The sequence below is a fragment of the Parasteatoda tepidariorum genome, chromosome X1 (genome assembly GCF_043381705.1).
Source record: "Parasteatoda tepidariorum isolate YZ-2023 chromosome X1, CAS_Ptep_4.0, whole genome shotgun sequence".
Classification (NCBI taxonomy): Eukaryota; Metazoa; Arthropoda; class Arachnida; order Araneae; family Theridiidae; genus Parasteatoda; species Parasteatoda tepidariorum.
In genome coordinates this window covers 9,937,541-9,963,248 of record NC_092214.1, presented here as the reverse complement: position 1 = coordinate 9,963,248, position 25,708 = coordinate 9,937,541, and the positions used below count along the sequence as shown (strand labels likewise).

The following is a 25,708-nucleotide window of genomic DNA, read 5'->3' as shown; positions in this document are numbered from 1 at the left end:
TATATTTGAAGGCTTTAACCATTATGTTTTTTTAAAAGAAATTTTTTTTTAAATAAATAACCTTTGTTTTTTTTAATTCAGACTTTTTTTCTCAACATCAGACTATTACATTCATTGAATTAATCCCATTCATATATGAAATTTTATTCACACTTATTCTTTTCTTTTTAGAAATTTTTTGGGGTTCGACGGAGACCTGTTAGAGAATTACTCCCACCAAAACCTATAGCATCATTAGTAATTGAACCTTGGTGGATTGTTCATGTTGGTTATGTTACAGAAGATGATATCAAAGTACTATTTAGATTTATTAGTTTTGTTAAGTTGTTTACATCAAGTTTTTTTTGGTATAAATTTATTCAGAGTAATTTGATGTAGCTTTTAAAAATAAAAACCTATACTAGTAAATTTTACGAATTTCATTTAAAAAAAATGTTTTTGTTTGAATAGAATAGAAGCTCAAAAGCAGAACTTTACTTTTTAAAATTAAAATTAAATATGTCTTTCATCATATTTTTAATAAACATCAATAAGAGGCATGAAACATTTCAACTTCATAAAGAAAATGTTAGTACAGTTCCTAAAGTGTTGTTTTATCACAAAAGTAGATTTTACACTGGACTAATCAAATGCTTATAAAGTTAAATTGTTTGTTTACAGATTATACCTGAAAATGAAAAAAAAATTATCGACAAGATTATAGATCATGGACCTCAAAAATGTGGAGATTTGAATGCTAGAGATGTTAAAGGTAAGTTGATAGTACCTTAATTTTTGGCATACCTGTTAAAAAAGTGATGATGTGATTATTGAGCAGATATTTTTAAGTGCATACAAAACAGTTTCATATTGCCCATAATAGAGACGTCTACATTCTATATTTCATTGAATTAAAATGCACTGGGATGTTGAATATTTAATTTTAATTTTTAAAAATCTTGAAATTAAATTTTTAATTCCTTTGAAGAAAATATTTTATTTAACTCTTTTATAGCAATATTTGTGCCAAATTTCAAGATTGTATTCCTTTGGGATCTTAATGAAAAAAAAGAAGAAATTTCATTTTCTTTACCCTACTTCAATTACTAACAAAATAAACTAAAATTGTGTACATATATAATTTATTTGTGAAATAGCTTTTAATGGACAATTAATTCTTCATTGCCAAAATTAAAAGATTTAAAAAAAAAGAAAAATGTAAAAAACAAAGAAAAAATCTCAAATTCTGAAAAAAAGAGAGCATTTTATTTTCCCATTAGTTGCTTCTATGTCTAATTTCATAATGGTATTAATATGTTATCATAAAGAAAAAATATGTATACTTTCTGTTTCACCATACTTGTGAATTTTTAAAAAAATAATAAAAAACAACTTATATGTAGTTCTAATACAGACATTTCTTCTTTTTATGTAAAATTTGTTCTGCTCTGGCCATCTCCACTTTTGAAACTTGATATGTTCTGCCTGTGTTAGGAATTTATTTGAAATAAAGTTTTTTGGTATTCTCAAAATGTTTGATTTCCTTGTGTATGTCAAAGAAGGTGATGGTCCATTTGCATGAAGAAAAAAAAATTCTTCTTCAACCTGATTTTTTGAAGGAACAACACCAGCCGCAACTTATTGCTATATGCACAAGTTACATACCTCAGTAATTTCTTGAAAAGGCACATCTTTAATAAGAGAATTTATTAGAATTTTTTTTCAGTGTAGTTCACACACAAAAGAAATATATTTGATTTTTGGATTTGGCAGTTGTTAAAAGTGATAAATGTGTGGAATTTTTGAGTGCTAACAATTAACGCAGTTTTCTCAAATTGAAATTTTATTAACTTCTTTTCTTTAATATATTCATGATTTATCGCAAAGAAAGTGATGGGTTGCAGATATTTTGTTCCTCATTGAAAAAGTTGATAATGGATTAAGATCTGATTTTCCAATGGGGCTTAAAGACTGTCTTTATCTGTAATCTTATACCATTGAAAACATTTTTTTGATGTACAGTGTGAAAAAAAATGACCACCCTGAATAACTTTTGATCTAATGACTCTATTTTCATGTTCTAAGACTCAATCTTAATGGCTCTTCGTGTTGACCTCAAATATGTTAATTAATAAGTGCAGGCAATATTTTAAGCTACGAAATCAGACATAAAAACATACTTTCTCTGAATAAACATACCTTTTTCTTGATGAAATCGGATTTCTGACTCCCAAAACATGATAGCCGCAATCTGGAAAATATGGTTCCAATAGCTTGATTTGGAAAGTGCTCTTAATTTTGGGCCCCTTAAGGTTACTTTTTACCTATTTTCCTAAATCTGGAGAATTTTTTTAAGCAAATTGAAAAATTTTGCACACAATTATAAAATTTGTTTATCCACAAAATAATATTTCCTCTCCACTCCCACACTTCTTATATTCAGTAACTGTTCAGACCTGGCTCACAGATGGAAGAGCGGGAGAAAACATTGTTTTCTTTTTAAAAGTGATCTAAATAAAGTGATTTCGAGAAAGAATGTGGATGGCTGTGGAGAATAATTTACATGCCTTGCCCATTCTTTTGAGTTACATTAAGCATAAGAGAGAAAAAAATGTTGGTAGCAGGAGGAAAGGAGAAAATGCTGATGATACTTTGGAGCTCAGTTTCAAATTAGCGAAATGATTTTCAGAAGAAGAAAAAAACAGTTATATGCTGCCTTGCATATACATGTTCTGCCTAAATTTTATGTTTTAAATCAATAACATCAAAACAAAATCTTTGCAAAACTACTCTTCTAAAAAAGAGTGACCAATTATTAGGATTGACTTTAGAATCTTTCCATATTATCAGTTTTGTTTTAAAAGAGAATATGATAGTCAGTAGCTCTCACCCAAAACTCACACACTTCTTATTTAGACATGAAATATTGAGGTTAGAATTTCTGTTCTTTTCTCTCATCTGTATTTAACTCTATATTCTTTCTTTATACGTTTCTTTTTTCCCCTTTCATTTATCTCCCTCTCTTTACCTTTTTATTGCATCTTTTCTTTATTATGAATTTATCTTCATATGAGTTTCATTGGCTATTTTTGTTTTTCACCTACCATGCTCTCTGTGCTACTTATTTTCATAGTAAATATGAATAATAAGTGTACCCAAGGTCGAATACTATTTACGTTCTTAATTTCCATTTGATCTTTCTGCAAATAAAAATAAATGCTTTTTTTTCGTTTTGGGTATTTTCTTTAGTCAATTATCATCTTAAATTTATTATCTTAATTGCAAACAAGTTCAGAGACTTTTTCAAAGCTGCTGAATTACTAAAAAATGCATTTTTTTTGTCACAGAAGGGAAAGGGAAGAAGATAACGCTATGTGTAATAAAAATATTCATAAAAGAATAAGTTAAAACTCTTGCAAATTGCTATTAAAAAATAAAACCCCTATCTCAAATGTTTATATTGTGTACCCTACACAAATCTTTATATATATACGTGTTTTTACTAATATTCATGTGTTTACAATGCTTTTATAGTCAATATTTTTAGTGTTTTTAGATTTTGCCTAAATTTTTCAAATGAAGAACTTACATCAAAATTTGAAATGGAGTTTAATTTCTTATAGAATCATTTCAAAAGTGTCAAAATTTTTCTTAAAAGTTAAAAATGTATTGAACATTTATAAAGTACACTTAGAAACTTAGTAAAATTGCATTTTAATCTCTAACCATTCTTTTAGTTCGTAATATACATAACTTCTACTGATTACTGATTCAACTTTGTTGCACTACATGCCCTTCAACTAATTATGCTGTAGGTCTTATGATGTTCCTTGAAAAACTTTTTTTAATTATTGCTGAAATTAAAATTTTTTTTCATGTGTCTAGCTTGTTAATTTATTTATTTCCCCTTTATTAATCTGCTGTATGTTCATAAAATATGTACAATTTTTTGAATATTGCTTTTCTTTAGCTTTATACCGAAGAGGTCTCATATACCTTGATGTACCAATTGATGACAATGATTATGTTTGTGGTAAGTATTTTCATACATCTTTTCTTTATTTTTTTATTATTTAATAAATAAATTTAATATGTCTCTAGCCAGTATGGCAATGAAATATATGAATTTAACTTGGGCATCATAGTTGCCCAATTTTTGACAGGGGCAAAATTGAAATATACATAAAAATTTGCTCAATTTTCTTCTATATAATAAAAGATTTTTTTAAAATTTGTTAACTTGTTTTTAACTTAACTGAATTTAAATAAAAGATGATTCATAAATTTTTCTCTATTTGTCTGAAATATTGAGAGAGACTTTAAGAAATTTCAAATTATTGAGGGGACATATACCCACCATCCCTCACACCAACAGCGTCCTTGGCATTAAGGCATTTATTTAACACAAGGTATTTAAAAAAACTTAAACTTACATTGCAAAAATATTCAACTTACAGCTTCACCCATTTCACATGCTTAAGACCTGGCTCTGACTCTACCTGTAACTTTAATTTACAGTAATTGTCTGTAATTATGTTTGAAAAAATATGACTATCTCATGTTGATCATGAGCTCTGGAGAATAAAAAAACTACTATGTTAACTTTTCTTAGCTCCTCCATTTCTATTCTTATACTTCTAACCCCCCCCCCCTGTTATGATGTTTTCTAACAAAAGCCTTTATACATTTCTGTAGTTCCTCCTCTGGAAGGATTTGTGATGAACAGGGTGTTGGGAGACTATTTGGAAATACTTTTATATAAAATATTTGTTTCCATTGATGAACATACACCTATTGCTGAAGTTAGTACAATTTTAAATGTTTTCATGTTTATTTAATATAATGAAAAAAATACTTTAAGTATTATGGTATTTTTGAAACATTTGACCTGTTAATTATTTGATCTTATAAATTTATGAAACTTTTTAAAATTAGAAAGTATTATTAAAGTGTTTTTGTCTGTAGCATTTAAAAATTGTATGTATTTTTATTTGTGGAAAGCAATTAAATCAGAATTACAATGCTTAGCAATGCATTTAAAATTCTAAAACTCAATCTTGAAAGATATGAAGTTAAATTAAAATTTCAGAAATTGTGCCTAATTATTAATATGATAAGAAAATTGAACTATTTTACATACCATTTTTAAATCTTTTCCTATATTTTATTGCACAAAATATTTTTTGAATACATTCATAGTTTATAATGACAATTTATCATGGCTTGTTTTAGTGTGAAGTATTTTGTTTTTCAATGAATGTATAAATATTAATCCAATTTTTAAGTTATCTTCTAACAGTCTTGAGTAAATGTCTATTCCCCCACTTAATTTTCAAGGAAATGCAGGCCTAATATGAATTGATGCAATAAATAATATAATTTAAGTGTGCCTGTTGCAATTGGTTCAAATTATTTAAAAATTTTGTTTTCAAGTTTTAAATTTAGGGTAGTTTCTGGAGGGATGTTCTTTTTATATGCATGGGAGGTATGCTACCTACCCTCTAATATCCAAAATATTAAGAGGTACCATTGCTAAAAATTGGACATTTTTATTTTATTTTAACCATACTTTTTAAAATTATTTTTTCCTAATATCTGAAAAATATGACAATGATACTTAAATTATTTAATATCAAAATTGTAAATTGTTAAGATAAAAAATTATAAATCTAATTAAAATGGTTAAAATTATTAAATTATTACAAAATAATCATTGAATAAATAATGTGGTTAACTTAGAGAAACTTGACCTATGTAAGAAGGAAGGAATACCTTGCCATTGCAATCTTGGCGACATCAGACTAACCAAACAAGCTTTAAAATTTAGACTAAAAGAACATGGTAGATAAGTCCATCATCAAGAATGCGATAAATCATTTATTGCTGCATATTCTTGGAATCTTAGAAATAAATTCAATTTCAATAATACTAAAACTCATACAACACTCTCACATCAGCTCATTTTTTCTCGGAATTTTGTTCTTTTCCATATGAATGCTGATTTCCTTGTTAATGACATGAGTTCCTCACCATATCTCCACAGCATGTCTGCATTTTGCCCTGATTTGCCACTCTTGGCCATTGTGGTTTTCCTAGTTTTGTTTTTTATCTTTATTTAATTTTTTATTTCATTTCGGGTTTTTAGGCTTTTTCAATTTTATTTTTCACTTTCATTTTTCGTTGGCAACTTCACATTTCCTGTTTCAAATCACTTTTGCATTTTTTATTCATGTCTAGCGAGTCTTTAGAATGAGCATTTATTTTTGAGCGGTCAAAACACATTCACTTTCTTTACAATCCATATTTTTTTAAAGCCAATGAAGTTTTTACCACCAAGGGCGCCGTGCTACATTTCGGTCTTGATCATTATTTTGACAACAATCTGATGTTTGTAGAAGCAAGCATTTGCATATTATTATTTTAACAGGGTTCATGTAGACCTTAATTAAAATTTCAGAACTCAAGATTTTGTAACTAGATATTTGGAATTATTATTGAATGTTATGGTAAATATCAACATTTATAGAATGCATTTATCTTCTAACTTTTACTGCCATCATTATCCTTTTTTTAGACTATACCAAATATATAGAGCTTCCTATCTCCCCAATTTTTGATCTGTTTTTTTCAAAATTTTGTCTATTTTGAAGATCAGGAATCCAAATATGTAAAAAATATATATGTTTATTCATAGAAAGTATGTTTGTTGTATAATTTCATAATTTAATTAAAAGTTAGCACTAATTAGTTAGCATATTTGAAGTCACCCCCTGGAATCATTAAAAATAACACTTAGTTTGTGAAATTTGATCATTAGAATGAATGGTACTTGTGGTAATATCTTTTTTTTGCACTGTACAATGAAGAGTAAATTAAATAAAGCTTTAAAAATGATTTATTCTAAATTACTTTTGTCAGAGCAAATCATACTTAATTATTTAAAGACACAAATATATACAGTAAGTTTTAGAAGCCCTTGCATTTCAATAATCATAGAATCAAATGAATGTACTTAAAATATGTTTATTAAAGAGCAAATTATTTAAAAAATTTCATGCCATTCTTATCTGCAATATTAGTGTGTGTTCTATAATTTTATTTCTATAGTAAAAACTTTCATTGTCAATGAAATTAGACTTTAAAAAAATCTAAACTTAAGAATATTGTTATAAATTAGATTTTTATAAATATTTTCCAGTTTTAATCTATAATTAAAAAAAAAATCAAATGATTTAATATTTCACAGAACTATAGGGATGGGGTGTTGGAGATGTACGTTTTTATTTTTATGTGGAGTACTTGGGTACTTCTACTTTCATTTTAATGGAACAAGTCACAGCCTCATACAGTTCATCTGGTTTACCATTTTCTTGAAAGTGAAGGGATTTGCTAGATGGATTGATTAATAAGTTCTCCAGTCTTCCTCCCTCAAGAGCCTGTCTGCTACACTCTTGGGAAGGCAATTACAATTGACAAATCTCCTTCTGCAGCCATCTAAAACAGTGAATCTCCTCTGGAAAACTGCATTGCGGAATAAGTGAGACCATTTTTCAGAGAAGCACACTAACTGTCTTAATTTCTGCATGAAATCATGATGTGAAGTCTCTGTGTTGTTGAAAATAGACTAGAGAGGGACCATATAATTTCAACATATTTAGCTTAATAATTTGAATTTTTTTTGGAATTAATATTGGCATAGTCTTAGATAAAAGTGTAGCTTTTAGCACTAATATTAGTTGGTTTTTTTAAAATTATGAATATAAATTAAGTTGACTTTCTGTCTTATCTTATTTTTGTTTTCAGCTTGCCAATGTTCTTCAAGTAGAGCTAGAACTTGTTAAGGTATGTTTTTTTTCTTTTTTAACTTACATGTCATATGTAAGAGGATTATATTCCACTTTTTATGTAATTGTATCAAGTTTTCTTACTGTTTTATAATTCAGTTTTTGGTTTTAATTTCCATCTTATTTCGTATTTGGCATACTGGATTAACATATATTAATATCTCATAAACTGTTAAGTAACTTATATATTTGATGTTAAGTTGATCAAAAATCTAGTCACAAGTATTCTTTGTTTCTTTTGTTTGAAGTGGGCAGATGTTAGCAGTATTTTTTGAAATCTTTGCAAGTTTTTAATATCTTCTAAAAGTAGATAAACACATTAATTTAAACTAGGTAATGATTATTTCTTTAAAGTGGTATTAACAAAAACATTTAAGTGTCATAACTAAGTTTTAAGTTTAAAAAGTAAGATTTAAGTTTAATTTTTTGTGACCTTTTTTCCTTAAAAAATCAAAGGTATTATAAATATGTCTATCTTTCCTTCCATTATTTAAAATTGAATAGTTCTAAATATCTACTTAATCTTAATATTTATAATTGAATATGTTCGCAGAACTAAAGTTCTTTCAAAAGGTATATCATTATAAATGTAAGTTAAATGCTCAAGCATTATGGTGAAATTTATAACCTGAGTGATAGTCTCGACTTTCTCCAGCTTTTAAAAACAAACCGTGAAAAACATGCTTTTAAAAAGTAGAGCTTTTTAAAACAAACTCTGTTGTCAGAACTGTTTTCTTTAGTGATTGAAGAAATAGTGAATATATGCTAAATTGAGTTTTAATGCAAGCTATTATATAAAATATAAATAAAATTAATCTATAAAGTATAGGATATAATTAAATGTTAAACTTATTTTTTATTTTTTAAACGATTTTTTTTTGAGGTAGCAAGAATTGTAAATATGCTATAACAAAGCTATTTTTATTGATGTAGAAATGTAATTTTTTGTCAATTTAATATAATTTAAATGCTGATTCATTAAAGCAATATTTTTTTTTTCATTTTCAAAACTAGATTTTTTTTATATTAACTTCTTGTGTTTACTGAAGATCAAATTTTAATTTTAGTTATGAGAGTTTATTCTATTTTATTGATTGTTATTTCCTTTTTATTAGAATGCAGTTTCAATGTACTGCCGATTGGGGTTTGCTAAAAAGAAATGCCAAGAGGATGTAACATCTTTTCATTCTTCTTGGGAAATGCACTATTCTTCTAAGCCTCAGAAGTAAAGCAAATTTATTTGTTTGAGACAAAATTGAATCTGTTATTTATAAAAAGCTGTTTGTCTGGATATTGTGTGTTATTCTTAAAAGTATTAGTGTTTTAATATCAAATTATTTTGAAAAAAAAAAGCCTGAATTATAGTTGTAAGTAAAAAAGGAACAAAAACAGATATAATAGGAAAAAAAGATAGGAGAAATAGAAGAAAAAAAGTTTTTAATTTGTAACTTTAACTTAATTACTAGAACATTCTTTTAGTGTTAAATACTTGTTTAGATTTAAGGGAATTTGAAAGCCGACATTTATTCTACATAAGTGATTGTTCAGTATTTAATTGTAGGTTTTTAAATGCTATAATTGATTTTTAGTAATTTTTCTCCTTCTAAAGAAATTGCTTTGTTAACTTTCCTAACATTCTGTTTATTTGGAGGTCTCTTGTTAATTGAGTTTTTACTGTACTACTAAATCTTGAAAGTTAAAATGAAACATTACCATACCCAAATGTTTTTGTAGTTTTTTTCTTTTTTTATCTTTCGAAACTTCTTTTAAAATGACACATGGTAAGGAATTTTATTATTTTTAGTTTAAAATCGTGATTTTAGACTAATGAACTACTCTCCGTTTTGTTTTGTATTTTGTGGCATAGTGAACTTAAATATCCCTGGAACATGTTCTGTAATTTTCCTAAACAACTATACTATTGTAATAATTATGTGATGTTTTGTGAATCTAATGAAAAACATACTTTGCATTGCTTATTTTTTAATAGTTAGAATAACAAACACCATTTTGTAGATTTGAACTAAGAAGTTTTTGCGAAGAAAAAATTAACTGCTTACTTAAAATCTACACACACTTATGTATAAAACTTACAAAAATTTAAGTTTAAATAATGTGTAATCATGGCATTCTTTTCTTAAAAACAATTCTTAAATAATTAAGTTTAAATTGAACTATGAGGTTAGGATTTTTTTTTAAAGTATTCCAAATTTTTTTTTATTCAAGACAACTTTCATGCTATTTTTTAAATATCAGATGTTGTGTTGCTTTTAAGAGGAGACTAGATCAAAGAAAAAACTCTTTATGACAAATTCTTTTTCACCTATTTTAGTGATTTAAAATTTTAAGTCTGGAAAAAGTGAATTAAGGTAAACCAAGAGTAAATCATAGAGTTTCAAATGCCGAAAAAATTTACAATATCAAAATTGCAACAAATTATAGAAATATGACTCAGAATTAAGCATTGGGGAAGCAATATCCCTGCAATAACTTGTTTGCATTTTGATATTTTGAAATTTTTTTTTATCAGCATTTGAAATTTCATGATTTGTTCCAGGTTTACCTTAACTCACTTTTTTTTAAAATCTTTGAATTTTAAAATAACAATAGTAGTAAAAAAGTCATGTAAAGTTTCTCCCGTGGTTTATATAACATCTTTTAATGAATGTGGAAAACAAAATAGAAAGAGGGAAATTGACTTATCATGATGGATTTTTTCTTTCCTATAGAATGTTATTGTTAAAGTATACATCCCAGTTTTTGTTAAAAATTCAGAATAAATAAGTTAAATAATTATGTAATTAGCAAGGCTAACATGACAGCTGTGACTTTATGGCATTAGATATAACACAACAAAATAATAAGAATTTATTGAATTGCAAGAATATGATTACCTTGTGCAAAATATAGATATATGTTTAACAAATGTAACAGACAAAGAGTCTGAGAAATGAATAACTTCGATACATATAGATCATGATGAATTCAATATCAATAATGAAGTATGTTTAGTTGTTCTTGAAATAATAAGCAGTTTTAGAGTCTAGATTGGTATGTTCCTATATTATGCTGCTATGATACAACAAGCAAATATGTAGACTAGCTTTAGAAGTTTCAATGTTTAAGAGGCTATATATACTAGCTTGAAAGCTTGAACTGTTTTAGTAACAGACTGCTGTAGTTTAAATGGATAACATGATAAATTGTTAAAAAATATTTAAAAACCATATGAGAAACTGACAAAATGCATTAACCTTTTCATTATTTGTTTCTTTTCCATTTAGAGTTGTTCAAACGTTGCTAAAAGAAAGTTTTAATAAAACAAAAAGTAGAAAGAAAAAAAAAAGATCTCAACAATGCAACCAAAATACAACTTTCATCTTCTATTTTATTACAGATTTTTTGAAGCAACATATTTTTATTGTTGGTATGATTCTAAAGCAAATAAAAATAATTGTTATAGAAAATATGAACCATTTCAAGAATGCATATGAATCTTCAATTGAGATTGTGTCATAATTGGCCAATGCTCAATATGTTCAAAACATGCTTATAAGCAACCCTCTTTTGTCTTTATATTATTATTATTATCTCCAATTTGTTTCTTTTTACCTTTAATAAATAGAAATAAAATTATTCACAAGGGCAATTGATCATCTTTCAAATGTCTGAATAAATGTTTCATTTATATGAACAACTCAATGATAATATTTTTATTTTCTTTTTTTACTCCATCTGTGTTAAATATAGTCTTTAAATTGATAAGAAAATGAAAGAAATTTTCAGTGGGGAAGAAGCATTGAGAGCATTTAAGATGTCATTTCAAATTGAGGGGTCTCATAACATGTGTTGTCCAGATGAAAAGATCAAGAGATGCTGCTGTTCGAATTATTTCACAGGAGCAGTATAATTTTCTCTCCTTTCTTTGCAAAGATAAGGCAAGGTGATAGGAGAAAGATTGATTCTTTAGTAGTGGAATAGCTTAACATTATTTTTAGTTATGCATAAGGTAAAAAATTTACATGCTTTAAAAATGGTGAGTTTTTTTCTTGAAATTTAAAGCAGATTTTTTTTTTTAAATTTAGGAAAAGTAGTGTCTGGTTTGAAGAGATGGAAGGTAATGTTGCAGGGCTAAAATGACTGTCCGCGTCCGGCAATGGGAGTGTCAGCTTTGCGGAGAATGTACATAATGTTTTTATTCATAGAAGATTCATGGGGAATTTAAAATATGTCCATATTAAGAGACGTCCGTTTTGCAGGAGTTTTCACTGTATATGTATATATATGTGTGTGTATATATATATGTATATATATATGTTTATATATATATATGTATATTACATATATACATTTGTATGTATGTANTATATATATATATCTTTATCATAATTACAGAAAAAATATTTTACCAATATCTTAATTCGAGATTCTGTCCTAAGTTAGGTAAACATTTTCCTTTTCTTTAAAAGTGTTATGTGAATAAATCATAAAAATAGTGATAAATCTTATTATAATCAATTAACCACTCATCTTTGAAGACCATGCTGATCAATTTAAAAGGAATGTTGCTCTAAGGTTTTTAAAATTAAATTTGGTGAGAAAAAGTAAAATTTTGTCCTATTAGATTCATATTTCAAGTTACAGGATTTGACTTGACTTTTTATTGTTTAAAAAAATTGGTTGTTAAACCTTTTTTTTTTTTAAAAAAAAATTTAATTTTTCAGGTTAAGTTCTGATGACTCAGATGAAATGCTTTTAAAGTTTTCAGACTCAGACAGTTTTTATTCTGGCCTCATTCATGATGTGTGGGAGCGAGCTGACTCAGGTGTGAATTTTATCTTTAGTTTACTATATTTTACTATAGTTTTTTCGAAAGAAAAAAAAATTTAAACTCTAATATTATCTCATGTATTTTTCTCAAAATCACTTTTCATCATCAATTACTTATATTTATTTTTGCATGAAGAAAAATTAGAGAATTATAGCTTAGAATCAAACTTAAGACTCATGCAGGAAGCGATTAAAAATTGTTTGAAAGTTTAACCAGGACTGCAGCCAAAGTATAAAATAAATGATAATGGAGTGTGATCTTTAAATATATAATTGAATTTCAAAACCAGCTTAGTTTATTTCAAAAACTTACCCCGCATCAGTAAATAGTGTGGCAGGGGGCTAGGCTTGTGCATACTCCCCTGGTTACAAGCTATATTTATCCAGGCTTCCAAAGCAAGCCTACCTCTGCATTGACTCTGAAAAATAGCTGCAGAAGGTATCTAAGAAGCACCTGATAGGAACCAAGAAAAATTAATTTATTTTAGAAGCAAAAACATTGCTAAACTAAGTCAAATTCTAAAAAATATGATGAAATGCATTCTGCGATTTCAGGTAAATAAAACTGCCACATAACACAGTAAAAGAACAAAATGAGAGAAAATTACGCAGTTAGTGTAGATTAGATTTAGAGGTTGGGCAGCTCTAAAGAGCAGGGCACATCGACCAGAGGTCCATTGTACCCAAATCCTAGATCAGAATTAACTAGAAAGCCTTATGGCTGAAATGAAATTTAGCAAACACCTTACAGGAACATCTTGCAGTTCCCAGGCCAAAATGCAGTGTTTCCCTTAAATGCTCAAATCTTTGAGCAGAATAGACCTTACAATCACAAAGTATGAGATCACATCATCACATATGAATCACAAAGTACACAGTTTGTGTAACACTTAAACATATGTCAAACTATCTCTCAAGCATGCACACTCTCTCATCACAGGAATATATCAGCTTTATCCCTCAAGAATTCTGATACGAGTTGACTGCCATTCAAAGGAAACCAAGAATTAGCATTTCATCACTATGGTCATCTTTTGGAAGGATGAGATGTTACTAGGTTTTGTGAGCAATACGGTTCGAGTCACTACAATAGCTCCTATATTATTAAAATATACATATTTTAATCTTTGAACAAAATTACAAATTCTTCAAATTTTTTTCAAGCTTACTTCTTTGTCTCTTGTTTGATTAAAAATTTTGTCATAAATGATTAACATTCACTAAGTAAAAAATACATCACACATATTTCAATTAGAGATGTTTTTTTCCTGCATATTTAAACATGCAAATCAGCACCTGCATTGCAAATCAGCTTTATTAGGCTTTGGTTTTAGGAAGTTGTTTGGGCAGAAGTGATGATGTATTAATTTTGCTTGGAAGCTACTTACCTTTTTTCCAGGTATAAAAACTTTTTTTAATAAAAACCGTGAATAAAATTTAAATTAGATATCAATGTTTAATGAAAGCATAATTTCATTCTCACAGTTGTATAGTCTAACAACTGTATAGTGAAACAATTTTAAGACTCACAGCTGTGAAAATTTTATATAACTGAAAAATATGTTATATTTATGCTAAAAAAATGTTTTTTTTTTTTTTTTTTTTTTTTTTTTTTTTTTAAATTTATAACTTGTGAAGGTTTTAGTGTGACAATACCATTTATTCAAGCAGCTTTTTAATAATTAGAAGCAGTTTAAATAATTAGAACGACTGAATGTAATGATTTAATTTTATTGGATTCTTAATTACATGCATTTAACATTATTTTGTTCTTTATTAAATGTCTATCAATTCAAATATTATATAAGGTATACCAAAATGAAAACGAGATTGGAGCTGTCGGGGCACTTTATTAAATCTTAGTTAATATGTTGATAGATGGTTTAGCAGATTTCCCAGTTAACCATTTTGTATCAGTATTCTCATTTCTGGGGAGTTGTTTCCTATTTCATTGGATGATGGATTCTCCCAGGTCATCAAATTTTTTTTTTCAATATTGCTACAGCTAAAATCTCAATTTCATTTAGGCACAATCTTACATAGCACCTGTTATTAACAGTTTTCCTTGTACTAAGAATAACTATATCATGCTTTTTTTATTTTCAGTGCCTTTATTTTCTTCAACTGCATCAAAACGTATTGGATTTCTATTTGATTCTACTCTTACGGCATTCTTGATGATGGGAAATTTATCGCCTGTTAGAGAAATTTTTTCTTATTTCTTATTATAGTTTTTGTAGAAAGTAAAGAAAAAGTCTTACACTTTTGAATTTATTCATATAATTTCTAATTTCTTTAGGTGTGTTAAAATAATTTGATTACAGTCTGAACTAAAGATAAATTATAATTAAACTTTATAAAAACTAAACTTTTAATATGGTACTATAAAAATGTGTTAGAATGATTCCAAGAAACTGAGTTTCTTCATAATATTACATACTTTAGAGCCACTTTGAGAAACAAAAATCTGCTTGTGTTCTCTTCATTATTCAATAAAGAATTACAATTCTGTACAAATTTGCCCCAGTAGACAAGGTTAAAATGGATCAGATCAAAAAATTGGATTAATAATATTCACTAATTTAGGTATTGTGAAGGAACACAACTAAATCTTGGTAAAGAAAATTGAATTTAAATAATTTCTTATAATTTATTCTATATTAATTGTTTATTAATTAAAAACATTTTGAAAGATAGCAAAAAAATTATTAATTAAAACAAATACTTGAGGGGTAAAAGTGAAGGAAAACTAGAAATTACTTATACTGATCCATCACAAACGAGAATTAAGTAAATAGTATTTTTCTCTAGTATATGACCAGCTTCGATAACTACTAAATATAATTATATTTAACCTATTATCTTGTTAAAACCTACAGCTGACTAGTATAAACTGAATAATTTTCATCATAATTGCATGACTTATATGTACTAGTTTTATTCTTAGAAGTACACACTTATATGTTGTTTAATAAATGTTAGTTAAATTACAAAATCATGAACTAAAACATACTTAAATAGGAATCAGGAGTGAGAGTATTCTGTGTGTACCTGGAAATTCTCGGTTTTTAGTATCATCTTTCTGGGTCTTCAAACTAGGAGCAGGGAATGTGATTTGTATACAAATTTCGCAGAATTCTGCTTGTTGTTGTTGTACCTGATGATTTAGATTTTGTTTTTGAGGCTCCTAAGTAATTTTGCTAAATCTTGTTGATTAATTGTTAAATCAAGTTTAAAATTTTTTTTCCTTCACAGTTTGTAGATAATGCGAAAAGAAACTCTTAACAAAATATAAATTTTGAGCTTGTATTTTCAAAAAAGATTTTTTAAAATACTAAAAAAAATAAAATTGGTTGTAATGGAAATACATTAGAAAAATGAATTTTCATGTATTATATTGACTATGTGCACTTACTTTATGTAACTTCAATGTTTCAACTTCATGTTTCAAGTAGAAATAACACTTAAATACCAAAAAATTATTTTGCTATTTTTTTTAGTTGGTCTGCTCACCATAAGAATTGAACTTTGTTGAAAACCCACTTTTATGGGTTTTAACATTAATTGTAGAAATGATTTTGCTTCTTTTTAGAAAAAAAAACTTAAAAATGAATATTTTTTATTAAAGTTAAGGTCAGAGGGTGTAATTTACTAATAGAAACAGCTTCTTTTAGAACAATATACATCCTACTTGAGTATGGAAAAATGTTTTCTAAATCATTGTATTGTAAAAACTTTCTTTTAATTTTTCAACAATTTATGGTTTTGTGAATTTTTCAACAATAGAGAAACAATGTAGTCTTACTGAAAAATTCCCCTAAAATGTTCATTTAATGTAAAATTTTTTTAATGGTTAAAAATATGTTATGCTACTTTGTTTCTGAGAGGTTAATCAAATTTATAACTTGAATAAGTTTCCTTTTTTTAAGCTTATATTTAACCCTGAAGTTAATTGGTACATAAGGTAATTGTTAATGAATAGTGGACAAAAAGAAAGATTAAACATTTTTTTGTGATGTCATCAATAAAGTGTTTTGAAAGATTTATGATATATTTTATTGCAAATTTTTAGATTAAAATGTTGAAAATACAATTATTTTTTAACTAAGTGATATTTAATCGACAAGTTGGATTCTTTTCCTCTTCAAATTTTGAGCATAATTTATTTTTAAAATCTTGAATTTGATTTTCTGAAAAAGCATCTGAACTTCTTTTCTTGGATAATTTTTTTTGCATTACCTTGTCAAACATAAATCAAATTAAAAATTTAATTACTATGAAAAAGGAAATGAATTTAATGATTATATTAATAAGTTTAATGAAAAATTTGTTATTAGTAATAACTATGCAAATAAGTTTTGTGCAAAATGCTTTCCGACATTATTTATCCTAAGCCACAATTTATTTGGAAGTAAAAAGTAGTAATAGTACAAATAAGCTTTGGCCAAAATTTTTCCGATTATTTATCCCTGATTTCTGGTGGCTCAGGGGTTAGGGCACTTGCTTCGCAATGATGTGACCCAGGTTTGAATCCCAGCGGTGGCTGGTTGATACGAATTTTGCTCCCAGCTCGCATAGACCACAGTGCTGATGTAAAATATCTTGTGTGGTGGATGGATCATGGGTTAGAATCTTCTTGCTGTTGGACTAACCATGAGACGTTTTGTTGGTTTGCCTTCATGTAACACAAATGTGAGTTAGTTCCATGAAAAAGTTCTCCACAAAGACTAGTTTGTCTCAATGCTTGATCCAGGAGTTCATATGTCTTCTGGGTCGTGCTTAAAATTGCAAGGCTATGGAGTTGAACATTGATAGTCATAAACTCAGAATTGTGTTGGCTGTAGAATGCCAGTTATGAGATATCATTGATCCATTCTCAAAAAATGTTGGGTATCATGTTAAGAAATGTTTTTGATAAATGTATTTAAAGTTTTTCTGGTATTGTCACTGAGTTTTATTAGTTTATCTGAATATTTCGACTGCATTTTTTTAGTTGCTTTTAAAAAGTATTTTAAATATGTTTTTTTTTTACAACTTTCAACTGTGTATAACCTTTTAGTGAATTTTTCTTATATTTTTAGATTACCCAGTTTTTGCATATCAATAAGAAACTAACTCTCTCAATGTTTATTCAGACTTTCCCTGACTTTTGGACTACTTGTTTTCTTGTAATAAAATATAGTTTGTTCCCTTATTACGCAATGAAAAAATGATGTATACTAGAAAATTCTCTCATAAGCTTTTGTTGTGTTTGGTGTTAAATAAAAATAAATTGAACGCATGAGAAACTGTACATTATTTTCTTGTTAATTGTATTATTTCTCTGCTTACGCTTCAAAATTCTTTCCAGGGATTAAAAAGTCATGCTGTAACAATGTTTGAAGTTGGGAAACTATCTGATGAATCTATGGATAGCTTTCTGACTGAATTATCTAAGGTGAGAGATACTTTATTTCTGACAATATTATGAAGTGTACAATCTGCAAAGTAATAAAGCAATAACGTTTTATCTAGGTATTGGACTTTCAGAAATTAAAAAGAAATCTATATAGTTTAAAAAGTTAACCTGAATTTGCTTTTTTGTTTGTGCTTGCAATATTTTAAATTATGAAGAATGCAAAAATGAATTTCCTCAGAAATATCTTTATTTGATGAGATTTTGATTTTTGACCTTTGGAATATGAGAGGTAGATACAAACTGGAAAATATAGTCCTGATAAATTAATCAAAAGAGAGCCCAGTTTTTACCCCTTAATGATAATGTTACTTTTCATGTACTTTACTATATCTCTGGAACAGTTAAGAGTAATCAAACACATAATTTTAAAACACACTCATCTAAGCATAATTCTAAGTAAAAAATTATTTTTAATGATTATTTATTTAATTAAATAATAATCTCAAAAATTTTTTAATTATAAGTTTTATGTATTTTTACATCATTTTTGAACTCCATAATAATTTTAAAGTATGAACCGATATGCTAGCCTAGTCTGTCAAATCTGCTTTTGAGCATTGTAAATTTATAAAATATGACTTTTTTTTAAACTAAACATAAAAAGATAACTCAAAAATTATTTAGCCAACCTGTAGTTTTAAAAGTGAAAATAAAACTTTCTTCTTTAATACTTTTGAATGAAATTGCAAGGTGTGTTTAAAAATTCGATGAATAGCCACATAAAATAAAAGTTATTTTTAAAGATTGCATTTATCTCAGAAACATTTAAAATCAATCTAAAAACATATTTTTCTCTCATTATTTCCTATTGCGTTAAATTAATCGTAAAATTTTTTTGCTTAACTGTTGTTGAATTAGATGCTTGCGGAACACAATTTGTTATGTGTTGGAAATGTTGATAGTTATTCTAAATCAGTCAGATGTACACTCATATTACATTCACTTACATCACAATGTAAATATGAAGGTTTGAGGTTGTGATGTTTTCTGTAACAGACCTTCTCAAGAGTTAAGTTTTCTTCACAGAGAAAAGTAAAAGAGTCAAGAGTTTTCTGTTTCTACTAAAAGTTTTTCTGAAAGTTTCTATGTGCCTAATGACTGATTATCTGCAGAATGCTCAGTAAAATTAGGAATTGGTGAATGACACTGAATCAATATGTATAAAGGGTGAGACATTCTTAAAATCTCTTTCAGGTCTACTTCCCTTAAGAGTCATGTGCACGGCACATTTAGTTTTTGCATTAAATCTTGTTATTTATTTTAATCATTGTAAATAATAATCACAACCCATTTTGTCCTCATAAATGTATTAAATTTAATCAACTTTTTGATACAAAATAAACTAAAGTTAATTAAAAAGGTGCAGTAATCCCATTTCACAAGATTATAGACAGTTCAGTTTTTATCAAGAAAAAAAAAGTAAGCATAATTCTTTCATGTTCCAATTGATTTTTTTTCTTCAAAAAAATATTATTAAATATTAAAATTTGTGGTTATTTTAGATAACTGATTAATTGAATCCTAGATAGCTAGGCTATTATATGATACCATAGTTTAAACAAATTGTTTATTTTTCAGGTGGCCAATGTGGGAGAAGGTGAAGCAAGAAGATATTTTGATCATGCTTTTTCTTTACGGGATACAATAATATTTCTTCGACATAATAATGAACTTTTATATGATTCTAAAAATGATATAAGTGCCTCTAATCCTATTGGATTGGATTTACTCAGATGTGAGAGCTTGCAAAATTTAGATCCTGAAACCTGTTCACGACTTTTATTAAAAAATTATAGGTATATTTTTTTTAACCAATAGTATTAATTATTTGAATTTATATATGTACATACAATAATTGTTCATTTCAATGAGTAGGACATGTTATTTTATGTTTATTATGAGTTGAAAATTTCTTGTCTCTCGCTTTTGCATCAAGTTATTTTTGACGAAAACACGTTTGTCCTCTGTTTAAGTGAACAATATAAGATGGGTAAAATTGATATTTTATTACTGATATCAATAAAATGAAAAATGAACGTTTTACCATTCTAATACTTACAATCTTAACCCTTTCAATCAACAGTCTACAACCTATAGGCAAAAGCAGATAAGTATTTTAAAAGGGAAAGAGCTGAATGTGACTATTTTTTTAAGTATTTTAATTCTTTTGCTAATTCAACATTAAATATTTGCAATTGCTTATTAACACACATTATTATCTGTGATAAAACTTAGATATATGTCATTCAAAGTGAAATTGAATAAGGAAATCTCATCACATATTTTCAAGAAAATAATTTTCCTCATAATTAATAATAATTTTTTTCATAAATAATTTTAATCATCATAATTTTTTCAGAATTTTTAGGCCAAAACTATAATTAAAGGGTTATTTTGAAAATTGACTCGAATTAACAATAAGGCATAACTACAGGCAATGGCTTGTATATTAAAACTATCTATCTTTTTTTCTGAGCCAATTTTCTCAATTTTTGTGCCATTATAAAGAAAAAAAGGCAGCACTTATGTATTTAAGTTATTGAAATGCTAAAAATATTTATATAAGGTTTTAAAAAGTTTTATTGACATAATGTTTTCGGGAATTTGTTTCACAAATCTCAAGAATTTTTTACAGTAAAGTAACAATTTTTCCCATAATGTTAAATATCATACTTATTAACACTCGAAAAATCAAGAGGATGTTTTCTTTTTGTCATTAAAATTTCTTGACCTCAATTTTATCTTATAATGGTAAAAGTTATATTTTTCCATATTAAAAATCAAAAGGGTGTTTTATGTTTTTGGTCGGTAAAAAAATAAAAAGGGATTTTTAGCGAAAATGATTTTCTTATGGCACAAAAGTTTCTTGATCTTATTATTTTTTTTTACATAATGATAAATGTATAAACTTTTCAACATAGAAAACTTCATAAAGTTTTTTTATTGGTCATTTAAAAAATTAAGAGCAGTTTTTAGCTCAAATATTTAAAAAACATATTAAGGTGAACTAACAAAGTTCCCTGATATTAGTCAAATTAAGAAAACACCCTCTTGATTTTCTCATATTGAAATATATGACATTTATTTTTACAAAAAAAAAAGGAGTTGAAGAAACTTATTCGTTTTTGTCTCTATATCAAAAAACCGTAATAGTTATTACAAGTTGTTACCTAATGTTGTTGGCAAGTGAAATTACTTTATGATTAATTTTTAATTGATTATAATATTTAATATTGATTATTGATAAGTTTTTGTGTTGCACTTTCTCTATTTCTAAGTTAAAATATTTTTTTTTCAAGAACAGTTGATTTTTATACAAATCTAGGTATCACTTCATTTCCTTACAATCAACAAAATGTGCGTATAGGAAGATATAATAAATCGAGATTTTATGAACAATATGATTTTTTAAAAATTGACTTTTAAGGAACAAAATAATGATGATTGAGGGAGAAGCATAGAGGTTGGTGAGTGGAGCCTCCTAGCACCATAAAAAATTTTGATTTATTTTGGCAGAAAACCACTTTTTATTTTTTTACTGACCATAAAAAAACACTTTATTTTTTCTACATTGAAAAAATATGGCATTTAACATTATGAGGAAAGAAAATAGAGATGAGAAAGTTTATTCTTGAGCTGCAAAGAAATCATGAAATATTTTAACTACAAACCACTTTTATTTCTTACTGACCAAAAACAAAAAACACCCTCTTGATTTTTTTTTGTTGAAAAGAATGATATTTAACAGTATGAGAAAAAAATGGAGGTGATAAAAGTTGTTGCTTCTCAGTAAAAAATTCTTAAAATTTGTCAAAAAAATTCCCCCAAAATTATTTTAATAAAACCTTTGAAAAACTTATAAAATACATTTTTAGCATTTTAATAGCTTAAATACATAGCGCTGCCCTTTTCTTTCTAATGACACCAAAATTAAAAAAATTGGCTCATAAATAAAAAAAGGTGATATTTTTAACCTACCTAACCAGTCACCATCTGTATTTATACCATTTCCTTAAATTGAGTCAATTTTCAAAATTTTCAATTTATTATATTTTTGGGTCCAAAAAATCTTGTTGTTTTTCATCATTTGACATTTTCTATAAAATATGTACCATTTTGAAAATCTGTGACATGACAGCTATTGGTTGATTTTGCTTGGAATGAGAAATATGCTTTAGACACAAAGCAACTCAACAATCAAGGCTTACAAGGTCAAAATCACTAAAAAATCTAGCTAATATTATATGTTTTCTTTGATGGGGAGGCTGTGGTGCTTTATGAATTGCTAGTGATTGAGTAGACTGTCCTTGATCAATATTATTTGATTGTTTCGTGGGAGGTTTCTGTTAAGCAATTAATTGAAAACGAATTGGAATATTGCTAAAACTCATGAGTTTTGCATTAAGACAATGTACCATCTTTTTCTGAATTATTAATCAAATTTTACTAAAACATGCAACAAATACACTTCTACAAGCACTGCATTTTCCTGATATGTTAATCTGTTATTTTATCTGTATGGTTGAAATAGCCTTTTTGTGGTCATTGTTTTGAATCCATTAATTCGGCCAGGAAAATTTTTTCTATGAACTCCAAAGGGCATTCCCAAAAGTCATTGTAAGGCATGTTTAGGTAATTGCAAATAAGGTTGGCAGAAATGTTTGGAAGTTCAAAAGGAGTATTTTGAAAAGGAATTTTAATTAAAACTAAAGATAAATTAATATCTTTAGTTTTATGCAACCACTTGGATTGTTTTATCTTTTAGAGGATTAAAAAAGTCAGCAGGTCAATTGAACATCCAAAATCATCATAGTCAGATAATTAAAAATATTTAATAGCTCAGATGTTAATGCTTTTGACTATTTAAGATACATAATTAAATTCCCGCAGTGGACTGATCGTCAAGACACAGTTCCTAATAGAACACCAAAGTCAAGCATCACTGGCTGCGGCCAGTGTGTGGGTGGGTGACCACCCCTATGGCAGAATTTTTTTTGAGCTATCTGCGACAAAACTCTCTAGCACTGATATTTTTCTGCAAGATACTTTTAATAACAAACATATATGTTACTAATTTAAAACAACAAAAGCGCTGTGTTCGCAAAAAGAACTAAATAAATTTTTTATTGAACATATAAGAATTTTTATTCTAATATTATGGGTGATGTTCTCGCAATTTGTTGAGGGAGGGGGATGCAGGAACTATTTCCTTCGCATTTTGTAAATGATCATCATAATAAAAAAATATAATTAAAAATCATGAAATCTGTAGTAGTACTTGCCGAAGAAAAGATTGGAGACGAAACCACGCGAATCGGACTCCTCAAATGCATCTTTCGTTTTGAGATTAGGCCGTTGTATTAAATAATATCGTATAAAAATATCTGATTTAAAAACTATCGAGAAATCAGCAGCAGTAACTGCCAAAAATTGTTTAGAATTATTGCCTTAAAAAGTAAATACTTAAATGCACGATTTGAATTTTCCATATTGTTTGAAATATATCGGGATATTTTAAATCCCTGTGAAAATTAATATCAATAACTGACGAAAATACAATCGAAACATTACATCGATTTACGATACTATCGGTGTAAATTGAGTACTTCAAAAAGTAATTACTTAAATACATATGTCAAATATTACATATAAATTTCTGAAAAAAGGAAATTTTGTTTATTTATCAAAAAAGAAATCTTTCTACAAGAACTCTATAACATTCTGCGACAATATCGCCGTGTCGCGGCGATTCTGTTACGGGGTGACCACTTTGATCAGCCTGCAAAGGGACCGAGGATACACGATATCGGTCCTCGTTAAACTGTTCTACTGTGAAGTGCTCAACTTCGCACACAGGTCGTCGGGCTACAAAAGCAGGGATGCCTTCCCATCTGCAGACTATAAAATTGTGATTGCATGTCTTCGGATCATCCTCAGGGATGTTTCCCAGACTGCTGCCAATAGCCCATTGTGCAGCTCGAGTGCAACGTAAACCAACAGCAACATAAATAAATGTGCTATTTATTTCATTCACCTTAGTTTATTTTAACTTATTTTAAATTTTTTTCCTTTCAAGTATACAAATTTTGATTAATAATTTTTTTAAATTGACTATGTGCCTTATTTCTGACAGCTATATAATATTTTACTTTTGATAACATAGCTGCCAACCCTATTGAATTTTCCCAATTAACTACTAGGTATTTCCAGCTTTCTCCTTATCTAATAAATTATCTTGGTTTTTATATATTATCTTAAAGTGGGAAATGTTTTGAAAAAATCTTTACCCAAAAGATTATTTGCTTAGCTTATCCGTTTTTCTCTCTGTTTTGTGTTGTTGGATGCTAGTTTTCTGACAATTTAATTTTTGCATATTTAGTTTTTGAATTTTATGCTTTTATTTCATTGATCTAAAAAAATTTGTTTTTACTGTCAAATATTTTAATCCAATAGCCTTCTTTGTTGGGGTAAGGGGAACAAAAATTGCCAGTTTTCAATGCAAGAAATAGTTTCTCAAGTTTAAAATATCTTCATATCTTAGACAAACTTATGCCCATATTTTTTGTACTAAAATTCGTATAAACTAGATAGCTGAAAATTTGGCTTAATTTTGCACTATATGTTAATAAAATAGAAGAAAATGTTAAAAATATCAGAGTTTTCTCATTGAAACACTTTCTTATTTGCATCTCAACAATGACTGTATGATGTTACAGAAAAACTAAATTTATCCTCTTTTTTATTACTGTTGCGTGTTAATTATTTTCTACATTAATAAGTATGCTAAAAACTTTTATAATGAGTAATTAATATTTTTATTTTTAAGTTTACTGATTTCAATGTCTCCATTAACAAATGAAATAAGACCTGTTAGCAGCTGCTCTCCAGCTCACCTAGGACCACCAATATCAGAAGTGAGTAGAGATTATACTTAAATTATATATACTATCCTACAGCATCTTGTGGAATGTCTAAGATAGAGTTGGGTAAAATGCTATTGATTGCAACTGTGATTACAAATAGTCATAATTTATGATTACAATGAAATAAAATTTATGATTGCTAGTACTCATAATTTTCAGTGAAGTAACTATTTACCACTATTTGAAGTGCAATTTCAATTTAATATATTTCTGCTCAGATTTCTTTATGTATATAATATAATAATGATTGTAGTTTTATGTTAAAATTTTTTTCTCTAAAAGTCTTAGTAATATAAAAAAAAAAAAATTAAAGTACATGTAAAATAAGAAATATGTATGCTTAATATCAAATGAAAAAAAAATAGAGATATTTTTGTATTATTAAGTATGCTGAAAACTTTTATAATGAGTGATTAATATTTTTATTTTTAAGTTTATACATAAATAGTAAAATATCTTCATATCCTCGGCAAACTTATGCCCCATATTAAAAGTCAGACCTTGTCTGACATCGTCAGGCATTTGGAGGATAAGCCACAGTAACAGAAGAAAATCCTTTATCTGACAGTAAAATCAACTCTTTTCATTTCTTTTTGTTTGAAATAAAGAGAGAAAAAATTCAAACTTCAAAAAATTATATTAAAAAAATTTTAGTAGGCACAAGAGTGGGAAAG

General features: G+C 27.2%; 1 protein-coding gene across 2 annotated transcripts in view; it reads left to right on the top strand.

Annotated features, from left to right (window-relative positions):
• LOC107455835 (protein FAM91A1) overlaps positions 1–25,708 on the top strand; it is a 71,303-nt gene that overhangs the window by 23,933 nt on the left and 21,662 nt on the right. For both annotated transcript variants that reach the window (XM_016073548.3, XM_071187660.1), the window contains exons 6-16: positions 172–294; positions 661–751; positions 3,950–4,012; positions 4,675–4,781; positions 7,783–7,821; positions 8,939–9,048; positions 12,548–12,648; positions 14,760–14,851; positions 18,004–18,090; positions 19,690–19,907; positions 24,938–25,025. In XM_016073548.3, coding sequence (XP_015929034.1) covers positions 172–294; positions 661–751; positions 3,950–4,012; positions 4,675–4,781; positions 7,783–7,821; positions 8,939–9,048; positions 12,548–12,648; positions 14,760–14,851; positions 18,004–18,090; positions 19,690–19,907; positions 24,938–25,025 — 1,119 coding nt within the window. The remainder of the gene's footprint in view (positions 1–171; positions 295–660; positions 752–3,949; positions 4,013–4,674; positions 4,782–7,782; positions 7,822–8,938; positions 9,049–12,547; positions 12,649–14,759; positions 14,852–18,003; positions 18,091–19,689; positions 19,908–24,937; positions 25,026–25,708) is intronic.